General features: G+C 35.2%; 2 protein-coding genes across 2 annotated transcripts; both read left to right on the top strand.

Moving 5' to 3' along the window:
* Positions 1-7,019: 7,019 nt before the first annotated feature.
* Positions 7,020-7,973, top strand: LOC105081075 (olfactory receptor 4A15). Its single transcript, XM_010970191.2, has one exon. It carries the CDS (start codon positions 7,020-7,022, stop codon positions 7,971-7,973), a length of 954 nt encoding a protein of 317 aa, XP_010968493.2.
* Positions 7,974-22,717: 14,744 nt separating this feature from the next.
* On the top strand, positions 22,718-23,665 carry LOC105081073 (olfactory receptor 4C3D-like). Its single transcript, XM_010970190.3, has one exon. It carries the CDS (start codon positions 22,718-22,720, stop codon positions 23,663-23,665), a length of 948 nt encoding a protein of 315 aa, XP_010968492.1.
* Positions 23,666-23,907: the final 242 nt, after the last annotated feature.

Here is a 23,907-nt window from a genome sequence, read left to right as displayed (position 1 = left end):
GAAGATGTACAAAGGGCAAATAGGCACTTGAAAAAATACTCAGTATCACTAATTATCAGAGAAATGCAATTCAAAACAATGAGCTATCAACTCACATCAGTCAGAATGGCCATCATTCAAAAATCCACAAAGAATAAATGCTGGAGAGGGTGTAGAGGAAAAGGAACCCTCCTACACTCTTGTTAGGAATGTAGTTTAGTGCAACCATTATGGAAAAAAGTATGGAGATTGCTCATAATAAAGAAAATTGACTTAGCGTATGATCTATCAATTCCACTCCTGAGCATACATCCAGAGGCAACTGTAATTGAAAAAGATACATGCATACCAATATTCATAGCAGTGGTATTTACAATAGCCAAGAATGGAAACAATCTAGATGTCCATCGACAGAAAACTGGATGAAGAAGTTGTGGTGTATTTGTACAATGGGATAGTACTCAGTGATAAAAAATGATTAAAATAATGCCATTTGCAGCAACATAGATGGACCTGGTGGTTATCATTCTAAGTGAAGTAAGCCTGAAAGAGAAAGAAAAATACCATATGTTATCACTCATATGTGTAATCTAAGAAAAAAAGAAAAGAAAAGACAAATGAACTTATTTACAAAAGAGATGCAGAATCTCAGACATAGAGAACAAATTTATGGTTACTAGGGGAAAATGGGGGTGGGAAGGGATAAACTGAGGGTTTGAAATTTGCAAATACTAACTACTGTATATAAAATAGATAAACAACAGGTTTCTTCTGTATAGCACAGAGAACTATACTTAATATTTTGTAGTAAACTATAATGAGAAAGAATGTGAAAACAACTATGTGTATGTATATGTATGACTGAAAAATTATGCTGCACACCAGAAATTTACATAATTTTGGAAACTGACTATACTACAATAAAAACAAAACAAAATAAAATAAAATTAGTGTCATTTACTCTTTTCACGTGATTATGGCTGTGCTCTATCTCCCTTGGGATTGTTACTTCCCTCTTCTCTATTCTGTTTTTTCAGTTTCCTTCACTCTCCTCTCAGGCTTGGATCATAAGCTGCAGAGACCTCTCTGCTGGAATTTAATATTTATTCCTTTAGGGTTATTTGAAATTTGTGTATTCTCAGCATCTCTGTTATGCTGCATGTGTGAGTTATGTGTGATCTCATGTGCCTATTCTATTGCATTGTATGTTGTATTAGATCATGTGTACAGAGATTCAGATTTAAGGACCTGCCATAGCTATATTAAAGACTTCTGGAATTAGTTTCTATATTTTCCTTCTTATATTAACTTATAATTGTCTCTTTCAAATTATAAGTCCTTATTACCTGTTTTTGCATTTCTTTTTAAGAAAAATTACTTCCTCTTGGACAAAAGTTCTGAGTTGGAATTTTGTAGGTAGATGTTATCTGAGTCAAATTGAAACACTTAGTAAATTGCTTAGGGATGATCTCACTGAGTATATCTGCCATACACAAGGACAATCTTTTTAATTCATTCCAGTGCCACTTTGAATTTGAGAATTTCAAATAAATAGTAATTAACTGAAAATAAAGGATTCTTGTTCAAGCAACCTATGTCTTTGCTATTAATAAGTGATTTACTCTTTGGTATTAGAGTGCTGTTTTTCCACTTAATTCCCCTAAAGTGATTGGCAGGAGAAGCCTCTGAAAATATACAATGTACTGAAAGGACCTTATGGAAGACCTCAGTTCTCTAGAGCATGATTCCTCAGTGAATTTAATCTTGAACAAGAAGTCTTGGGAGCAAACTGTTTTAACAACTCTGAAGTGATTTTTTGTTCATTTTGATTAAGTGCCCAACCACATCTTCCCTTACCTGGGAGATTTCTCTTTGGGTATTAATGTTACTGTCAAGGTATAAGTGATAAGCCATTACCTTAGTAGATGAAAACCGTATTTAAATAGTCATACAAATGCTTTTTTAAAAATCCAAAATAAAGCCCATTTTAAAGAAGCTTTCTGTATTATTGACTAAAACTATTTTCAAAGCTTTGTTGAATTAATTTGGTCTGCTAAACATCATAATAAAGTTTTAAATTTTATCTGGAAATAAACTTTCAGTGACAGCTTTCAAATTCGATGACTTATCAGCCATATCAATTGTATATTCCTGAAGACAACTCTGAATAAGTCTATAATCTAAACTATAAAATGTTTATAAAAGTTGAAGAACATGATCATGTGTTGTACAGGGAGAGAAATATAGGCTTATGTCACAAAATGATTAATTGTATCCTGATCTTCTCTCTGCAGTCATACCAGGGTTGATAAGGTTGCAATCCTGACTTATCTTCATAGAACTAAACCTTTATCTTCAATGACCAAAGATAGAAGTGGTGAAGTCTGTATTTAGAACGAGTGACTGAAGAGGAAACAGAAAACCCAGGTAACATATTTACAAAAACTCTTCCCTGCTATGAGAACAAGGAAAATAGACTTACTTGAAATTAATTATGTATCTTTCTTAAGAAGCAGGTTTGATCATATGACCTCAAATACTTTGTAGCTGAAGCTCCAGGAATAATATAACGCATGCATTTTCTCCATTTTGTAAAATATTATTGGAATAAGTACAATGACAATAATTTTATCCAATGTTCTGTATTTGAACCCTTTACATGCCTACTGAGCTATGCATTTCAGAAAGCACATAGCAAAACATAACAACATAACATGCCATCTATATAGTCCTCACAATAACTTTTTTTAGATTTCATTGTACAATTTAGAGACTTCAACACTGTTTTGTGTTTTAATATATTTAAAATAATGGAAACAGTATAGCTCTTTATAAATTGTTACCTTGTGCATGTTATCTTTAAATGTTCCAGTTATCTGTACAGATTTTTTAATTGATCATTTTTATTGTGGTAAACTATACATAACACATTATTGTGTATCCATCGCATTCTCCATCTCCAGAAGTTTATCATTATCTGAAGCTGAAACTCTATACCCATTAAACAGTAACTGTCCATCTCCTCCAGCCCTCGGTAACCACTGTTGTACTTTCTGTCTCTTAGAATATGACTATTCCAGGTACCTCATAAAAGGGAAATCATAAAATATTTTCCTTTTTGTTTCTGGCTTATTACACTTATCATACTGTCTTTAAGGTTCATCCATGTTATAGCAGAATTTCCTCCTGTTTAAGGTGACTAATATTCCACTGTCTGTATATACCACAATTTGTTTATACATTCATTAGTTGTTGGCCGTTTGGGTTATTCCCACCTTTTGGCTATTGTGAGAAATTCTACGATGAACATTGCTGTACAAATATGTGTTAGAGTCTCTGCTTCCTATTCTTTTGTATATAAACTTCCAATAACATTTTCTTACATAAACTAATAGTTTCTTACTACAAAGGGAAACTCAAAATCTACAAGGTGAAAACTTGAGCTCAGAGATATTTAGTTACTTTTTAGATTCATTGACCTATACTACTACCTTATTGGAAAGTGAATTGTAGTATCTGTGGAAATAGAATTCATGAATTTTGCTAGATACAGCATTTACAGGCTCAGATAAAATGCCAATATCTATTTCTGTCTGTGGGTTTATTACATGTATCTTTTTTCATTTTTAGGACCTTAAAAATATTGTAAATGAAACAGAACACATCACATTAGGCACTCAGTTGACCTCTTAATTTATGGAAAGAAGATCACTCAGATTAAGTTTAGTTTTAATGATACATTTCAAAGAAGAGAATGTGATTTGGCGAAAGACAGACAAGGGAATTTCCACACATTAATGTAAAGGTTGAAAAGAGGACAGTTTACAGAATTGCATATGGTAATGACACAGTCAATCCATCCATCACTCAGGGAATGACCCTTTGGATAACTAGACAAAAGAATAGATTTGGGGGAGAACTTACATAAAAATTAATTGTAGAGATGGGACACTGAAGTTACATGGGGAAAGAAATGATAGTCATATCTTAATTTACTTAATGCTTACTATTTGTCAATTTTTGGAGAGTTTTATTTGCATTATCTTGTTGAACCCTTTAAACCATTTGGTGTTAGATGCTATATTAAGACTCATTATACAGATGATGCTGAGTACATTATCCAGGTCACACAGTTAGTGAGTATGGATTCTGAGGCTCAAATTCCAAACTATAATAAAGTACACTGCAGTCATCCAGGGCCATCCATGCAAAATTATAAAACAAATTCAAACAAAACCAACAAAGACTATATATGAGATAGGCAATGCATTGTCTCTGATAATTGTTATATTGTTTTTGTCCCCAAAGTCTGTTCAGCCATATTCAGGTTTAGAAATAACATTTTTCCTTTACTATGAAGAAATTGATTTAGAAAATGCGGTATTTTTTAATTTATATTTTTTAAAAAAATATGATGAGCTGTTTAGGTGTTTATTAGGACCTCAAAATTTTTGCTGCATCATTTTTGGGCCACTGTTCAATCATTAAGAAAAAGCTATTGGTTACATAGGAAATAAGTATAGAGACTGTTAAACAGAAACACATTTAGGTATGAATTGTGATCATATGTTCCAAATGGATCTAGACTGAAACAATATTTCAGGGTCTTTAATTTTCAATATTTTTCTAATCAAAAGTTTTTTCCAAAGTATTTTAAATCTTGCACACCATATAAAAGGTTTGTTTTCCATCTTATGTTGTTGAATTTGGCAGAGTGTAGATCTATTTAGTTTATCTTATTTTTATATATCATTGTGAGATAATTATCATAGATTTATATTTTTTTAGCATTCTTTAAAGATTTTATTTGTTCTCATTGAAAATGTTAATAAATTGGAAGAATCTCACAAATGTTTGAGAGATATATTTATTCTTAATAAAGTACAATATTGATAAAGTATAGAAATTTTTAGCATTCTGAGTCAAATTAATAGTTTTGAACAGTTTAGAATAAAAATCATGTTCATAAGGACATTTAATAGTCAAATATTTGTCAATCACTAAAATATTTGTCAATCACTTAAAATACACTCATAGATTCTAGAGATATAATTATTGATAAGATACGGTTATTGTCCCAACAGACCAAACAGGTGATAGAAGAAAACCAGCTATAAACACATAAGTATTGTAAGTGCGCAATAGGTCAGGGATTTAGACTCTCCTATGAGAAGCTACCTCTTGAATCCTCAGACAACTCCTCTGAACTGTATTTATTTTCCATTACAAGCACAGATGTAGTGTTCTCATTGTGAGTGGAGATATTGAATTATGTATCATGCAGTGAAATGCCAGAGTTCAGAAGATGGGATTCCTTTAGGCAGCTGGTTTTGTCTACTTATGCATCTTAAAGCTGAGAATTTGATTTCCTCATTTTTCTTCACTCTGGAAGTATAAAGATTCTGAGAGGCAAGTCCTGGTGCTGATGCTGAGTTACCCTCCAGTCCACCTCCAGCTTGACAGTTCAGGAAATTCAAAATTCCTCCACTCCTAACTCACTCAATACCTCCAAACCAAACTGTGTACAGATTTCAGAGCATATTTTATTCAGCTTACAATCTTTGACATTTTCTATCTGCCTTATCTCAGTCATCTCTTATTTTCTCTCCTCTATGTACAAATTGGCTTGTGAGAGGCACAAAGAATAGAAAAATCCCCTACCATTCACAAATGACAATCTATAAATGTAGACACTGAAATGAAGTGCATTTGAGATATTTCTGCCAAAGTGAAGTTATTCACATTACATGTGAAATTGGCCCTGGATCATATTGGAAAGGCCCAAGAGATGATTTATTTTCCACAAGTGAGAATGAATGTCCTAAATTCCACACAGACTCAGATAACCAAGAACTTAAAATATGAACAATATAACTAGTCTAATCTACTCATAACTCTAATAATCAAACAAACTTTAATGCACACTAATTCACCCTGATTAATGCAAAGAGAGTCTACCAGCAGAAGTGTTAAAATGCAATTTAAGATAAAGGTTTCTATGAAAAGAATTCAGAAACACATCTGAAAGATAATCAACTTTTCAATAAGAATGAGTTGGGATGTGACTTTCCCAAGATGACTGAGCCAAATCAACGTATATATTTCTAGATTTTTGGTATAGAATTCTTTCTACTATTCCATGATTCTGCCTAAAATTTTATTTTGGCATTCTTAATTAAGCTCTGCTTAGCAGTAATTGATTCTAAACAATTTTGGAGAGTAGGAAAATGTGAATACAGTATCAGTCACTTAGGTATACCTTGTCCATTTATTCTTCAATAATATGGATTGTAATAAGTGTCTGTGTGTGTGTGTGTGTTTACATTTTCAAACAAAACATTGCTTTCATTGTACCTTTCTTGGTTGGGAAGAATTTTATACATTATCTGTATTCAATTGTTCTCTTAAGAGTTTTGAAATTCAGTTTAATTAAACAGAGTTTAATAAGCATTTAATGAATACTCATGATGTGCCTGGTTCTCTCACACTGTGGGTGACTTATTTCTCAATTTTTGGAACTCACAGTAATTCAGAGAGATAGTTATCTAAATGTAAGCCTACAGTTTTATGCTCCATGCCTAGGTATTACTTTATGTAAATATAGAAATCAAGTTATTAGAGATGAGATTGTTTTCATGGTGGACCTCAGAAGCCAAAATGTGTTTAGGAAAAATAGAAATGGTATGTAAAGTCAAAAGCGCCATCTTTGTGAGAGAGAATCTGGAGAAAGCAGCTTTCTTATTGTTTGGTATGTGTGTGTGTGTGTGTGTGTATATATATCTCAGATATACTCACTCACATATGCTTCCCAGTTAGAGTACTGACATCTCACACTAGGGTTGAAGCGAGGAATTTGTGATATTGAGTGGAGTGCTTGTGGGAGGAGAGTCCAAAGTCTCATTTCTAAAGAGTTACTCTGTGTGAGCCCTCATGGAGCAAACACTGTGGAGTAAGGCATCACATTTTTGACAGAAAGCTTGCAATCTTCTCAAAGTCATTATTGGCCCTTTTGTTTGCAGATTCAACACCTTGAGATCACCATGGAAAATAAGAACAATGTGACTGAGTTTGTCCTGCTGGGGCTCACACAAAACCCTGAAATGCAAAAAGTTCTGTTTGTCCCCTTCTTACTCATCTACCTCGTGACCATAGCAGGCAACCTGCTTATCATGGTGACCATCGCGGCCAGCCGGTCCCTAGATTCCCCCATGTATTTTTTTCTGGCTTATTTATCATTTATAGATACTGTCTATTCTACTGCCATTGCTCCCAAAATGATCACCGACTTGCTTCATGAGAAAAAGACTATTTCCTTCCAGTCTTGTATGACTCAAGTCTTTATAGATCATCTGTTTGCTGGTGCTGAAGTCATTCTTCTGGTAGTGATGGCCTATGACCGATATGTAGCCATCTGTAAACCTCTTCACTATTTGATCATCATGAATCGGCGGGTATGTGTTCTCATGCTGCTGGTGGCCTGGACTGGAGGCTTTCTGCACTCATTGGTTCAATTTCTCTTCATATATCAGCTCCCATTCTGTGGCCCCAATGTCATTGACAACTTCCTGTGTGATATGTACCCCTTATTGAAGCTTGCTTGCACCAACACCCACCTCATTGGACTTTCTATGATAGCTAATGGAGGGGCAATCTGCACTGTTGTCTTCTTCACTCTCTTAGTTTCCTATGGGGCCATATTACACTCCCTTAAGACTCACGGTGTGGAAGGAAATCACAAAGCCTTCTACACTTGTGCATCCCATATGACGGTGGTCATTTTATTCTTTGTTCCCTGTATCTTCCTGTATGCAAGGCCTAATGCCAATTTTCCCATTGATAAATCCATGATGGTAGTTTTAACTTTCATAACTCCCATGTTGAACCCCTTAATCTACACCCTGAGAAATGCAGAAATGAAAAATGCCATGAAGAAACTTTGGAGTAAAAATGTGACCTTAGGTGGAAAAGGGCTGTATCCCTCATGTAGGACATGATATTCATTCTTTTACAGAATCACAGCATACTTTAAACTATCAGTGATTGCATTTAAAACATCATTTCCTTTGGGTTATTTAGCCTATTTGTTCTGCGACAGCTATTAAATTAATCTTTTTGTAAGTGGAATATTTTATAGTTGTTAAGACCAAGAGAATTGCATACATTTAATTTCTTATATAAGCATCCATAATGTATTAAGATTCTTTACTGACAGCAATTTTTGGTTTTATTTTAAGTTCTTGTTTGTGGGGTATGGTACTATACTCGTGTAGAGAAATACGAGCTAATAGAACTTGTTCCCTTTTAGTCTGAGAGAGTGAAATTTGAAATTTAAAATTTAGATTGTTTTAAAAATGTTTATCTAACAGTAAAAATAAATGTGCCAGTCAAATTAATTAATTTAAAATTTCGCAGCACATGTTCACAGCACAGGATAAATCCGCAAGAAATGAACTTTGTGAAATTTATGCTATAATAGTAGGATGTGGCTGATTTTCTTTACTAATCAAGTTTTTGACTAAAAATTATATTTTTCAACCGCTTGCTGTGCATCTAGATCAAGTGGCCTCCCCAGTAGCTGAATATATATTTAAGTCATTCATATCACATATCTACCTACATTAAATTAAACTACTGGGTTCAAAGTTTTTTGTTTAATGCAATAAATGTTTAATATTTGGGAAACAAATTATTTTGGTTTACATAGTGAATGCCTTTCTGATTTTCTGTAAACTATGTGTTCTTGATTTAAGTGATGAATCAAAGTATCGTCTCTGTTTACAATACCTCTATGGCAGCTTTAGGGATCAAATACTGTATTACAAAGATCATTTTCAAGGCTCTGGCATTACAAGCTTCTTCTCAAAATGCAACCCAGAACTTAGACACTCAGGTATAAAATATGCCTTCATTTTTTTTGCAGTTTATAACTGAAATCACTTAGTGCAATTAGCAATACTAATATTTGACACATTGAATTAATGCCAACAATAGTTTTATTTATTCTTCAGTGAAGGAAATAAAAAGTACTTTAAGTCTTTTAATTAGAAAGAAATCTAATACTTCAAAAATTGTTAGATTTGAAGGAGCTGACAGCTGGATTTGAAGATGTTCATTAGAGGGAGCATGTTTGGGATCAAGGATTCACCACCTGTGCTGTATATAGGGATGAGGAAGCTGGACTCAGGGTAAAATGTCTCTGCATGCACTTCTCAAATTCCTTTCCTGCTCTGAGTATAAAGATAATTTTCATTAAATATTTTAAAGGTTTTTTTATATTTACACCTTTCAACCACATAGGGCATACGTTTTTAGGCACAGTGTGAGATGGGTATTTATGTTACTTATAACGATAAATAAATTTTCCCAGTACATTTACTGAATAACAATTCTGTTTCCAATTAGTCAGCAATGGCACTGATTCTTTCACATAAAAATCTATATACCTGTTTTTCTATTTCTTAGCTTTCCATTTTGTTCAATTAATGTATCTACCCATGAGCCAGTACTACTGCATCTAAATGATGGCAGTGTTACAGACACCATTGCCATATTAAAAAAAAAAAAAATCACCTCAAAATTTAGTGATTTAAAACACCAACATTCACTTTATTTCAGATGGTTTCAGTGGGTCAAAAATTTGATCAGTTCAGCTAGAACATCGGTCTCAGCATCTCTGAGAAGCTTGTGGTTAGAAATTGGCTGAGATAGAAGTCATCTGAAAAGTTCCTTCACTCATATGCCTGTCATACAAGCTGGAAAGCCTTGAGCAGCAGGGCCTGGACTAACTTGTACTCTTTGAGATAATAAGAGTGAGGCTCTAATCCAATAGAACTGGTGTTCTGATAAGAAATGGAAAGCACACCAGAGCTTGCTCTCTGATGTTTGCTTAAAGGCCATGCTGCTGCTGAAAAATTGGCCCCCATCCCTGATGAGCCGAATTGAAACTCAAAGATGTGATGTTAAAGCATAGAAGAAAAGAGACAGCTTTATTACTTTGCCAGGCAAAGGGGCCTCACAGCAGGCTAGTGCCTTGCAAACTGTGAACCCATCTTGGGGATGGGGCAGGGTGATGATATAGACATAGCTCAAACAATAAAGCATCGATAACCATCAACAGAACTATTTTCTTCTCTTAAGACTCAGAGTGGCATCATGGTGTATCCAGGTGACCAGTTCTGTAGAGGCTAGTGGCTGTCACTCTTTCTAGCTCTTTTTTTTTCCATAAGCACCCAAGGTGTGGTCTTCTTAATAATTCAGACTATTTTGTAAGGTTACAGTCCCATGACCTTCTCCCTGGAGAATGACTCAGAGACCAAGCATGACTATTACTGTTTATTACCGGAATAAAGTAGAAACAGTAAAATTAATAGCTTTGTTTTAACAATGAGCCTTGAGCTATGAGTAGCAACCAGTTCAGTTAGGTTCGTTGACCATGTAAAGGACAAGCATAAGAATAAGCAATCAGTTAGCCTAAGTGCGACCATTTTATTAATTTTCCTCCAATGTGAGGACAGAGGACAGAGAAGGTGGCCATGTTTGATCTGGGAAGGAAGTTCTCACCAGAAACCCACCCTGCAGGCTGGATGTCCAGGCTTGATCTTGGATGTCCAGCTTACACAATGGTGAGAAAACAAATGTCTGTTGTTAAGCTACCCACTCTGAAGTATTTTGTTGTGAAAACCCAAGCCAACTAATATGATGCTGATGGTGGTGATCAAATATAATCTACATTTGGTGAACAGTGATCTGAATTGAGTCAACAGGGTCAATTCAGAAAAATCATGGCTTCTCATCCAATCACCAGATGTGGATAATTTCCAAACCAGAGATTTTTTTCTTTTTAATGAAGGCTACACCAGATAATTTTGAATGAGAACTCTGTGATATCACTACAAATAGGTGGTATGGATATTCAACCTAATCTTTCTCTGAGGGAGCTGAGACCATTTACTGGAGTAACTGTGCTCTGGGCAAATAGAGATACTCCAATCTTTCTGGAGATTATTTGAGGTAGCTTCTATGCTAACACTCACTCCTGGGTGGCAGAATGCCAGTGTGCTGGTCAGAAGGCCAACTGATATTTGTTGATCTGAAACATATAATTACTGGATATTTTTCCAAAAAGATGGGCTTATTTGGCATCAGCAAGAATTACAATTTGAAACCTGTAACCATGTTGAACCATGTGCGATTCCCTCCATGGCCAGGAAAGAATGCTTTTATAAAGGGATAAAGAGATTTGGGAGGGCTCTAGTAAATAAAGGGCCCATGACTTCTCATTGGCTGAGCCCCTGCCAGGAAAGAAGAGTCTTTCTTCTTTTGTTGGTCTTTGCTGTGTTGCAGAACAGAGTTCCCCTTCATGGTCTCCCAACTCTATTTAATTTAATTTCTATTTATTGACTGCTTTATAAGGTGAGAATATTGGCTCAAAGCTCTCTCAGTGGGTGAGTTCTGCATATTTAGTAGACTATGTGTATTCTATAGAAGGCATAAATTCCCATATTGGGTCCCTGATGCATGAGTAAATTTATTTCAATATAAAGGACTGGGTAGAAATATTTGGAACTAATCTCCCTTTCCAAATAGTAAAGAAAAAGCAGCAACATATTCTTGTGCTAACAAAGAAATTTGATAAATGCAGAAAATACATTTTATCACATTTCCACATAATTTACTTGTTTGGTTTAAGGATAAAATGGAGAGACATACTAAATTGGTATGGAAAATGGTGCTTGAAAAAGTTCTGTTCTTTTTAAAGAAAAATCTCTTTTAAAAATACCTTTACTTTGTGTGATTTTCCTTTATATGAGACAATACTATAGGATAGAGTCAAAGATGTATTTGATAATGATCTCTCAACATCTTCATTTCCCTAGACATATCTCATTTGGGAAACAGTGAGGCTTATTTGAAGTAATTACATAGATCAATTGGGCAAACACAACAATGCCTTTTGTCTGAATTACTCTGTAACAAGTGAGAATATCAGCCATTCCATGTAGAGAAAAGATAAAATAGGTTGGAATTTAGGAAATCTGAATTCTTATTTTTAATCTACTAGCATCAGAATGTACAGTTTTAAATATGTTCCTTTCCTTCCCTGGATCTCAGTTTACTTGTATGCAAAATAAAAATAATGAATTAGATACTCTATAATAACCCTTTCAACTCTCAATGCCTACGATTTTATTACTTGTTTGTTTATTTGTTGATCAAATTCTGGCCTCCATGTACTCTAATCCTTAGAGAGCTCATTTATAATATAGTATGAAATTAAGGAATGTTATTCTGCTTATTGTGAACCATATCCAACACTTTCCAGAGATTTCAGCTCTTAAATTAGACAGCTAACAGCTTGGAACTAAAACAGCAGAAATATGCTTTTAGTTCTACTACTTACTGGTTATACCAGTTTAGGCAGGTGGAATAAATTTTTCTGACCCTCCACTTTTTTATCTATGAATTTGGAATAATGTATTCATCTCATAGGGTTACTTTGAGGTTAAATATGAAAGAGGAGTCAAGAAGTGCTCATTACATGGGTTTTAAAAATTTTTATTAATTTTTTAAATTATTGAAGTATAGTCAATTTACAATATTGCATCAGTTTCTGGTATACAACATAATGTTTCAGTCATACACATACAAACACACATTCATTTTCATATTCTTTTTCATTATATGTTACTACAAGATATTGAATATAGTTCTGTGGACTATGCAGTATAAACTTGCTGTTTATGTATTTAATATATAATAGTATATGCAAATCTCAAACTCCCAATACCCCTTTCCAGCCCTTATCACCCTAGTAACCCTAAGTTTGTTTTCTATGTCTGTGAGTCTGTTTCTGTTTTGTAAGATCATTTGTCTTTTTTTTAAGATTCCACATATAAGTGATATAATATGGTATTTTTCTTTCTCTTTCAGGCTTACTTCACTTAGAAAGATGATCTCCCAGTCCGTCCATGTTGCTGCAAATGGCTTTTTTATGGCTAATTAGTATTCCATTATATAAATATACCACAATTTCTTTATCCAGTCATCTGTTGATGAGTATTTAGATTGTTTCCATATCTTGGTTATTGTAAATACTGCTGCTATGAACACTGGGGTGCATGTATCTTTACAAATTAGAGGTTCCTCCAGATATATGCTTAGGAGTGGGATTGTTGGATCATATGGTTGTCTGTTTTTAGTCTTATAGGAATCTCCATACTGTTTTCCATAATGGCTGCAATAAACTACATTCCCACCAACAGTGTAGGAGGGTTCTCTGTTCTCCACATCCACTCCATATTTACACAATACTTTTTAAAATAGCAAAATTAGGGAAAAATAAAAATGGACAAGGTTATATGTCATTAACTGACTTAACAAAGTGAATAAAATAACTATACAATTCTTAATTCTTCTGAGAGAGGAGATGGGAAATTCTTAGAGGAAAAAGTTGACATCTTTCAAATTCCCAAGTGTTTTTGAAACCATTATTCAATGCCTCCACAAATTAGGATGAGAAACAGTCTTCTGAATGTCTTTGCTGAAGGATTAATGTTAAAGAAAAATCTGGCTAATTATTTGGTAAGTTTTTACGTAGGTGGTAATGTGGGGCCAAGATCAAGATCGAGACTTGAGGTCGGACAGTCTTGAATTATATCTTTAGGTCTGCTCCTTATTAACTGTATGTCCTGGGGCACAAGACTTAACTCCTCCTTGTCTCAATTTTCTTATCTTCCAACCACATGTAACCCTCTTTTAAAAATATCAAGTAAGATAATTTATATAAAATTCTTTGCAGAATGCCTAGTATATATGCAGCAGACTAAATTAGGATTTGATCATTACCTATAATAATAATTGCTAACCTTCATACAGAACTTTATAATTTACCAAATAATAACATCTCTCAACATAAAATTGGGGTTAATTTCTTTAGTCTTTAATTATCACAGAACTTTTAATATTTCAAACACCACAAAAATGGAAATTGAGAGAAAAAAGAGCTATTGGAACACTTGACTTCAAAGCAAGTTTTAAAGAAGATTTTTACCAACTGATGAACTAGAAACAAATCCCACGCAAAAAGAACACCCATGAAGAACTAACACCATAAGAATATCTAGATTTTCATGAGTCTTTTAGCTCCTCTCTCTAAGATGGTCATTATTCTAATATCCAGGGAGGAAAAGACTTTTTTAAGAAGTAAAATCATGACTCTCATACAAATATAAAATGAACACATGGCAAAGATTTTATTTAGCTTATTGATTAATGAAGGAAATAGTGAGATGTTATTATCAGTAGAAAGGAATTCCAGTGTATCACTCTTAACATTGTTCACCCAGAATGTGTAATGAATTTACAAGTAAATGAAAAACTGACTTTATCTGTAATGGTCAAGGAAATCAATCAAACTTCCACCAGACAAAATGTGCATTTCTATGAATAGCAATTACCTGCATTATTGTCAGTTTTCTGCAACTTCAAGAGTTGTAAAATAGCTTCAAGTTAGTCAAAGACATAAATCCCATAGAACCATGACTCCAAATAAAGTATTATAGATAACACACAGATTTTTTTTAATGCTGCATTTTTTCCACAATATTTTCTCCTGACAAAAGTTGAATTTATTTAGCAGTTATCCATCAATAGAAGTACTGATGCCTTATGTATAAAATAAATGTACATAAAGAGAAAACTATTTCCACATTTACATTTTCACAAAGGAAAAAAACATACTTCTGCATCCATTGAAGTTTTAACAAGAAAAAGCACACTTAAAATGGGAGATTAAAAAGAGTTGAATATGTTTACTTATCAAGGTATGGGTAGAATTGAGGGAAACTAAGAAGGGATGGTAAATCACCCCAGGGCTAGTAATGGTAGAAAGCCATTACCGTAATGGGACCTCAGAGAGCAGGGGGGAGAGATCACAGAAGGGCCATGCAAAGGAGCCCAGCCTCAGTGAAAGAGACCCAGTCACTGACAAACCACTGCAGGGAACCAGGACAATAAGCACCAAAACATTCCTTCTTTCCTTCTCACCCACCCTGAAATACTCATCTGGTGCTACCTCTTGGCCAGAAGTCAAGGGAGATGGTTAAAGCTGACCAGGAAAGAGAGCTGTTCAGAAGGAGAGACTGAGAGATCTCAATGGGTAAAAGAAAAATAATTTTTGACATTCCAACTGTTTATTCTTTTTTTTTTTTTTTTTTGAAGTAAGAGAGTAAATGCTATTTTTGAAGTTAGCTTGAAAAAAGGAAAACACAGGGGAAATGAGAGTCTTCCAATTTATTTATTCGCTTAGTTTTATTGTACAGCAGTGTGAGTCAGACACTGAACCAAGTGCTGGGGATAAAAAGGCAAAGAAGACAGACACAGATCTGTATCTCTTAGACTTAATTAAGTGGCCTTTAAATGGAAGAGAGGGGTGAATTAAAGTAAATCTGTGTATCAGCAGTGTGCAGAACCAGAACCAATAGTCATACAAATATATTTTTTTAACAATTAAGGAAAAGTTAGCATTTCCCATGGCTGTGAAGCAGTCAGTCTTATTATATTGTGAGCTCCCTATGACTAGACATCCTTCAGCAAAAGCCTAAGGGCCAACTGTCAGAAGGCATTAAAGAAGGATTTGAGCATCCTTGTAAGAAGCTGAATTAAACAGCCTCAGGAGTTGCTCATTTTTACCATCTTTCTTTTCCTAGTGCACACTATGGGAAAAAATAGCTTATATTATCAAAATACTTTGGATTATCTGAAAACCCAAAATATTAATTTCTCATCACCTTGCTACTAAAAATATTGTCTTTACAGGTTAATTTACCAATTCTGAAATGAATGATCATCAGCATTGAAATAAAAGAAGATAGAGTAAATGTGACTCAATTCTAGTGGGACTTACACAGAATCGCCAGATACAGAGAACTCTATTATTTTTGGTGTTACTTATCACATACATTGTCACTGTCATGGGCAATCTGCTCATTGTGGTTACTATAATCTGCACCAAATTTTGGACTCCCCCATGTATTTTTTTCTCTGACCTTCTTGTCTTTGATAGATTCATGCTATTCCTCTTCCATTATCCCTAAAATGTTAGCCAATTTTTTTCCCTGATTCAAAAACTATCTCCTTCAGTGGCTACATGACACAGCTTTTGCTGAACATTTCTTGGAAGCTTCAGAGATTGTGCTTGTGGTCATGGCCTATGACCGCTACCTGGCCATCTGTAGACCTCTGCACTATGTGATCATCATGAACCACCACACATGCTGCCTCCTGGTGGGGGTGTGTTGGGCAGTCAGTTTTCTCAACTCTATTTCTATTGGACAGACCCTAGTCACTTTCTGGCTCCCATCCTGTGGCCCTAAATACATGGGTCACCTCATGTGTGACATTTTCCCCTGATATGACTTGCCTGCACTAACACTTTCCTTGTTGGTCTCTTGGTTGTTGCCAGTGGTGGGGTAAACCCTGTGGTCAGATTTATAATGTTACTGGTATCTTATGTGGTCATCGTGTGCTCCCCAAGGACCCACAGCTCTGCAGAGTGGAAAATAGCCCTGTCTACTTGTATACAGCTCCAGCATCACAGTTGTGTTTTTGTTGGTGGTGGTGGTGGTGGTGGCGGTGGTGGTGGTGCTTTATAGTTTTATGTATCTGACCAGTAGCCACTTTTCCTATGGATAAAGCCCTAGTGGTATTCTGTACTCTTGTTACTCCCCTGTTAAACCATATTATCGACACAGTAAGAAATGTAGGAGTAAAAAATGCCGTTAGAATGTTATTAAACAGAAATGCAACTTCAGATAATAAATGACCCGGTATGAAGATTTATTTCTATTAGGATCTTTATTTTTTCACATTTTATTGCTATAAATCCCTTCCAAAACCTGTCATCGGATGCTGACACCACCTCTGCAAGGTAGGGGTTATTAGGACTATTCACATTTTACAAATAAAGAGAAATGAAGTTCAAAAAAGTTAATAACCTGCCCAAATCAAAGACAGAACTAGGATTCAGATTTGCTTTCTTATAAATCCAAATTTGACACTCTTTTAATGATTTCAAATGATATCAGAAATAACACAGCATTTTGTCAGAACTTCTCTTCTTTTGCAATAACTGAAAACTTTTCCTTTCTAATTACAGAATTATATGATGCACCTCTGTATATAAGCAGCTGTTACTCAGAAAGCTGTGTGGCCTGTTGGTATCTAGGATGTGGAGTATGTTATAGAAATAAGATACTTGCCAATGCTCTCTTGGCATACCCCTGTCATACCTAATATTAAAAATTATATTGGATTTCATATTCTGTTTGGTAAAAGTTGTCAGTGATTATAAAAATTGATTTTACTGTATAAATACTGATGTGAAAAATTTTAAGTGTAATCAAATTGTCTCAACAGCACTATAAAACTAAAATTTAATGTTCTCATTTTATTAAAAAAATGGAAAATCAGAAAATTTAAATTACTAGATCATAGAACATGAAAGTCAGCTTTGAGCCCAAATATTCTTATTCCACATCTTGTGATCTTTTCATTATACAGAATGTGGGGGAGCTAGTATTTGATTATGTTTTGGTATGCACAAATATTTTTTATTGTATACCATAGGAAGTGACACTATATTACATTAGCAATTATTAGGAGCAATTAAATGCAGATGTTCTTCAAAAGCAGACAGTAAAATATATTTGTAAAACAAATTCACTGTTAGAAAGTTGGCTTTACATTTATTTCTTTGAATCTGGAATCATTTTTGAAAGCTGCTTTAGTAGAATGTTTATGATAGATATGAAAAAAAACCAGGAATATTTAATCCACAGTTGATCAAAGAAAATATTTCTCAGACAAACAACTTACCTAAGTTATAGACACCATTGTGAATTAATCTGGCTCTTTTAAAAAATGAAGTTTGCTACCAAAACACACATGTTTGTATATGCCATAGATGTGTTCATTGTTTTCTCTCTTGACAAAAAGATCCAGCCTTCCACTTCATGGATACTATATGTTTTATTGAAGAAATCAATGGACTCTTTGATGTAACACTATTCAGCAAGTATATTATGAATAAAAACATGATGGGGAGTAGGAACACTAGATTTAGAATCAGCAGACATGAGCTTTATTTCACACTATGACATCATCTCCTATGATCTGAAACAGGTTCCCATGTTTCTAGAAGTAGTTAATTCAGGGAAATTGGAAGATGCTTCCAAGGTCTGTGATGTGCCCAGGCCGATACACTTACTGCCATAAATATTGCCGTATCTGCTTTTCCTTCAATTACAAGTAAAATTGGAAGACCTGTGACCCCACAGCCCACTTCCCAAAGCTTTTCCACTCTGGTAACTTTGCAGATGTCCTTCTGGGATACAGTTGTCTCTGGATGGACTAGGAAAATATGAGCTCTGCTCTAAGTGCCTTCTTATATTGAGAACATGTTTTTTTCTACCTATTGAAATTCATGAAGCTGCTATCAGAACACTTTGCCGGGTATTTATTTGGTTTTTGTGAAAATAGACCCTGATCCTATCAAACATCAAACCACACCTCAATTAGTTTCTGATCAACTGTGCTAAGATGCAGACATAATTTCTTCTGCTTTCTTTCTGATTTACTTTTTAAGTTTGAGAATCTGTGACTCTCCAGGGTTTTAAATGACTCTGGCCTTGGATTTGTTTTCTGGATACAGACTTTCCTCGTATAGCTCCAGGGACTCCTGTTCTGACAAATTATTTCCCTGGACAGTCCTCAGTGCTTCACACCTAACTCTGCCCTCCTTCCACATCATGTTTCTCTAGGGCTTGGGGAGCTGGTCTAGACAGGGTTGGGTTTCTGAAGTCTCTCTACCCAGTGCTGTAGCTATTTAAGTAGAAGTTGGATAGCCACATAATGGGCCATTGTGAATGGATTCCGGGCTTTTGTGAGGTTGGTAATGATGACTCTGTCTGCACATGCTAATTCTCTGATCTGATTCTGGTTTTCATTCCAGAGTTAAAAGACAAGTTCAAGTTGAAAGACATTTTTGCAATGACACTTCCACAAAATCCATACTCCTTCCAGCTCTTTAGGTAGTTTCAAGTCCTCGTTCAGACTGTTTTTGGCATCTACCATCACACATATTACAGCACTGTAATATTGAAGTATCTGGACAAACCAGGTTTAGTCATGTGGTATCAGTTTTTTTAAACTCTTTTCCTTCATGACACCTGCTGCTCACAGTGACCACATTCTCTGGAGCCAACCCAGTCTTATGTACAACTTATTTTTCTTCTTATTAAAGATGGCTTATTTGAACATTGTGAGTGAGTGTGGTTCTACATAGGAATATCGTTGAGTTGAATAGGATTACATTTATTTACAAAATAATTTCAAATTTATTTATTCTATTTGATAATTTTAACAAGTCTTACAGTTGGAAGCATAAGACTATCATGACACTTCAGTTGTAAAGCAATAATTGAAACCTGAGAATCCTCGCCCAGGTTTTAATGGCCTGGCTTCTCACTTCCCCTTGGCAAATGGTGTTCTTTTGCCCTGACTTATATTTTCTTGTTATAAATTGTGAATAATATTGTCCATTTTTCCTTTTCTATAGGGCTGTTGTGAGATTAAATTTAAATGACAAAGAACACATTTTACCATCTTCAAATATAATTGAAAAATGGAATTATTTTCATCATTGTCATGTTAATCTAATTCTAGATTGACACAAGATATGACCACTTTGAAAAACTGCTGTAAACTTTACCAGGCCTGAAGTGCCTTAATTATAATATGGTTCATAAGTATCACTTGTACATCTGAAAACTGTATTTCAAAATGATGATTAGCATGAATGGTAGATCAATAAAAATAAACATGATCATGAAAAAATTTAAAGTCAGATAGTTACCTATCTAAATCATATCTAACTTATACAATAGTCCATACTTAGACTCCATATTATGCTCATTAATTATCAAATACCTAAATTCTGAAGTGGTCAAAATTTTTTCTCTTGTCCTAGTGTTTTGTCTCCATGTGGGTTTAAGGAAGAGTTCAAAATTAAGGATGAATGGTGTAAGGGGCTCTTCTGAAGTAAAGTTACATGAAATCATTGAGTTGTTGGCAAGATCTGCTAATGGTGGTGAAATGCCCCTGAGGTCCCATTAGCCACAGCTGAGAGCCTTCACAGAATTGGCCTGCAGATAGGACACATGGTAGCACTTTTAAGGCCTCATGCGAGAATAGTTCGTAAGTCAGCAAGATACACTGTATCTGAGCCAGCTGGCATTTTTAATCTTACTTCTTCTTTCTTTGTGAACTAACAGCTTCCTGGGGCCCTGGCCATGCAGTTATGTCAGACAAGTGCATAGGTAAGTTTTTTTTCCCCAGGAAATCATATAATCATAGACTCTCAGGATTAAATGGATCCTACAAATTATATAATCACCCCTCATCCTCACCAATCTGAGATTTCAATTCCTCTTCAGCATGAAAAACATCAAGAAATACAGATTCAACAATGATACTGCCAATTCAGAAGTAAACATATTTGTCTTTCCCTCAGAGAGATATATTTAACTTAGAATAATAATATAATTAGTTTAAATTAAATTAGTTAAAATAATTATATAATTCAAATTTGCATCCAAAATTTTCCCTAAGTAATAATACACTGTAAGAATTTTCCTATGATATTGCACAATCTTTTTAAATAACTCTGTTAAAAAGTACACATTAATCAAAGAGATGTACTGTATTTTAATCATCCATTTCTCTGCCATTGAACGTTCCATGTAGTTTCTAAATATTCCACAGCTCTTAATAGTTATATTGGATATATTTATAAATAATGACTTCTCTCTTTTAAAAATATTTTCCTTTAGGGTTTATTTCTAGAAAGAGTACTGAGGAGCCAAAGAAAAAAAGAAAAAAAAAGTAATTTTTTTTGTAGTTTTTTCTAAATCACTTTTAGTAATTATGTTTAATTCTTACTTTATGTACATTCTTCTCTTTTCTGATCTGATGGGGGCACTAACCACAGAATAAGGGAATGCAATGAAGCCGATGCACTTTGTTTCCATATATATGTACATTTTTTCATTTTGGATAATTAAAAAATAAATCTTTAATACATTTTTCTTTCAAAGGAAGAGACATTTTGTCAGAATGCATTTTATTATGTTTATGTTTTCTCTTTTCTTTGAGAAATTTGTGTCCTCAAATTTCCTCATTCTGTTAGTAATGCAGTGTCTTGTAGCCAGGAATGATGGATGATGGATGCAATGGGAAGATGGGAGAAGAAGGCATGAGAATGCCTGTAGCAGAAACACAAAGGAGTGGGCAGGTCATTCACGTCATGGAGGGATGAGTTGCTGCTGTTTGGTAATGAAATTTCAAGCAACAAAGGCTATTAAGGGGGACATTTTTCATGACTGTTTGAACAAACATACATTAATACACATAATAAGTGTTTGTTGAATGAGTGAACTTGTAGTAGGTGTTTATAGTAAGTAACAGATTTTACATACGTCTATGTTGTGCACGTATGTATGTAAATATGTGTAGTATATTATCTATCTCTATGCCTTATCTAGCAAATTATTTCTTTTTACACTCCATATTAAAATTTTCATTTTTAGAACTTTGCTTAATAGATCCTTGTGTTTTGAACGCTTATGCAGGAGTTCTTATTTTAATCCAAATATATGAAGGCTGTAAATTTTATTAAAAATGAGTGCATTAAATAGTATGTGTAACAGAACTTTGAAGAATAAAAAATATTGATTAAGGAACACTATAATTATATTGAAAGTAAAAGGATCCAGTAATATACTCTTTCATAGAGGCAATTCATATTTTCATATTTACCCTATAAATGTGTTACAAACTATTAAGTCGGAATACAGCTTCCTTTCACAAGTTTATGCTTCCCATAAAGTAGAGAGTAATGATAAACAGAGCAGGAGGATAAGAACACTTGACTTCCTGGTAGGCTTATAACTGGGGGAAGTAGGCGTATGCTCACCCATGGAGAATGGCAATTCACCAAGCACTTACTCATCACCTAACAGGTTTTAGAACCTGCAGGCATTATGCCAGGCAGCATGGTAGGTGCAATGTGGAAACACATGAATGCCATATGTATTATGGGAGGTACCAGGGAGGGTATGTACCCAAAAATACATATATTTCACTGAACTGTCTACTTAAGGTAGACATATATTGCCAGTATCTTTCTTTCCACTGTTAGAGCTGAGGGTTCAAACATGAATTTTCATGGAAAATGATATAACTCATACCTGAATGCAGCACCTCTCAGCTTACAAGATCCATCTAAGACTTACAGTTTGTAATCTCACAGGCACAGAGCAGGGCTCAGAACTGTGAGACACAGATGACTTAGCAGAGTCATATGGAGTTGGAACCAGAAGAAGAATCCAGATCTCACATAGATAGCCCAGGATTTTCTCAGTAAATTACTCATCGAATGTTGCCCTATAGATGTTTTACAGGTGACAGGTACTAGGTGTCTGAAGAGAAGGAAACACCATGAAGGAAGAAAGAGAGAATTGAAATAGCACTGAGCAGGTGTGTCAAGGACATGCTCCACAGGTACAGTGACAGCTTTAGTTTTTGTTTAGAGAAATTCAGACCATGATCCTTTCATGATTAATGGGGATCATTCCTTGCCCTATGTAGGTAATTCAGGCCCCAGGAAGCTGTAACTGGCTGAATGGATCTCCTCACCCACCCGAACAATGTGACTACGTTTGTTCTCTTGGGACTCACACAGAATCCACACTTACAGAAGATACTCGTCATTGTCTTTTTGTTCAGTTTTGTATTTACCCTGCTGGCCAACCTGCTCATGGTCATCACCATCTCCCTCAGCCCTTCGCTTTCAGCCCCCATGTACTTCTTCCTCACTTACTTGTCCTTCATAGATGCCTCCTTCACCTCTGTCACAGCTCCTAAAATGCTCATTGACCTGCTGCATCAGAGGAAAACCATCTCCTGGGGCGGCTGCCTGGCTCAGCTCTTTGTGGAACACTTCCTGGCTGCATCAGAGGGCATCGTCCTTGTTGCAATGGCCTATGACCGCTACGTGGCCATCTGCAAGCCTCTGCACTACACAACCATCATGCAACAGGGGCTCTGCCAGTTCCTGATGGTGGTGGCCTGGACTGGGGGGATTGTGCATGCCACTGTGCAGATTCTTTTTGCAGATGACTTGACCTTCTGTGGTCCCAATGTCATTGACCACTTCATGTGTGATTTCTTCTCACTATTGAAACTTTCCTGCAGTGACACCTACAGGCCTGGAGTGGTGGTGGCAGCGAACAGTGGGGGCATGTGCTTACTCATCTTTTTCACGCTGCTCATCTCCTACATAGTCGTCCTGAGCTCCCTGAGATCCCGTGGTGCTGAAGGACGGCGCAAAGCCCTCTCTACATGTGGCTCCCACCTTACAGTAGTGGTGCTCTATTTTGTGCCTTGTATTTTCACCTACACGCGTCCTGTGGCCACGTATCCTGCAGACAAGTTGGTGAGTGTGTTCTACTCAGTCCTCACTCCCATGTTAAATCCTATCATTTACACAGTGAGAAACACAGAGGTGAAAAACGCCATGAGGAGTTTGTTGATGAGGAGAGTTAGGCTGTTCATGATGTCAAGAAACTGATGATTTATATACACAGGGAGGATTACACATGTTGTAAATTGTGAAAAAAAATTAAGAAATTTTACAGATCACTGACAGGAAAACAAGGCCTAGAAACTAACATTTCTTGAGTACTTAATAATGTCTAGGCATTTTTTAGGCACTCTGATAATTTGTGATATACTTTACCAAGTCTTCAGTCTTCACAGTCATAGTTTCAGAATAGCCAATGGAAAGAACAACTCTAAACTCCTAGTTCAATG

The sequence above is a fragment of the Camelus bactrianus genome, chromosome 29 (assembly GCF_048773025.1).
Source record: "Camelus bactrianus isolate YW-2024 breed Bactrian camel chromosome 29, ASM4877302v1, whole genome shotgun sequence".
Taxonomy (NCBI): domain Eukaryota; kingdom Metazoa; phylum Chordata; class Mammalia; order Artiodactyla; family Camelidae; genus Camelus; species Camelus bactrianus.
The sequence above is the reverse complement of the archived record's forward strand: the minus strand, read 5'-3'. Positions and strand labels throughout refer to the sequence as shown.

What these genes read in the sequence shown, in the direction of transcription:
- LOC105081073 (XM_010970190.3), top strand. Translation starts at nt 22,718, where the DNA reads ATGGATCTCCTCACCCACCCGAACAATGTGACTACGTTTGTTCTCTTG.
- LOC105081075 (XM_010970191.2), top strand. Translation starts at nt 7,020, where the DNA reads ATGGAAAATAAGAACAATGTGACTGAGTTTGTCCTGCTGGGGCTCACA.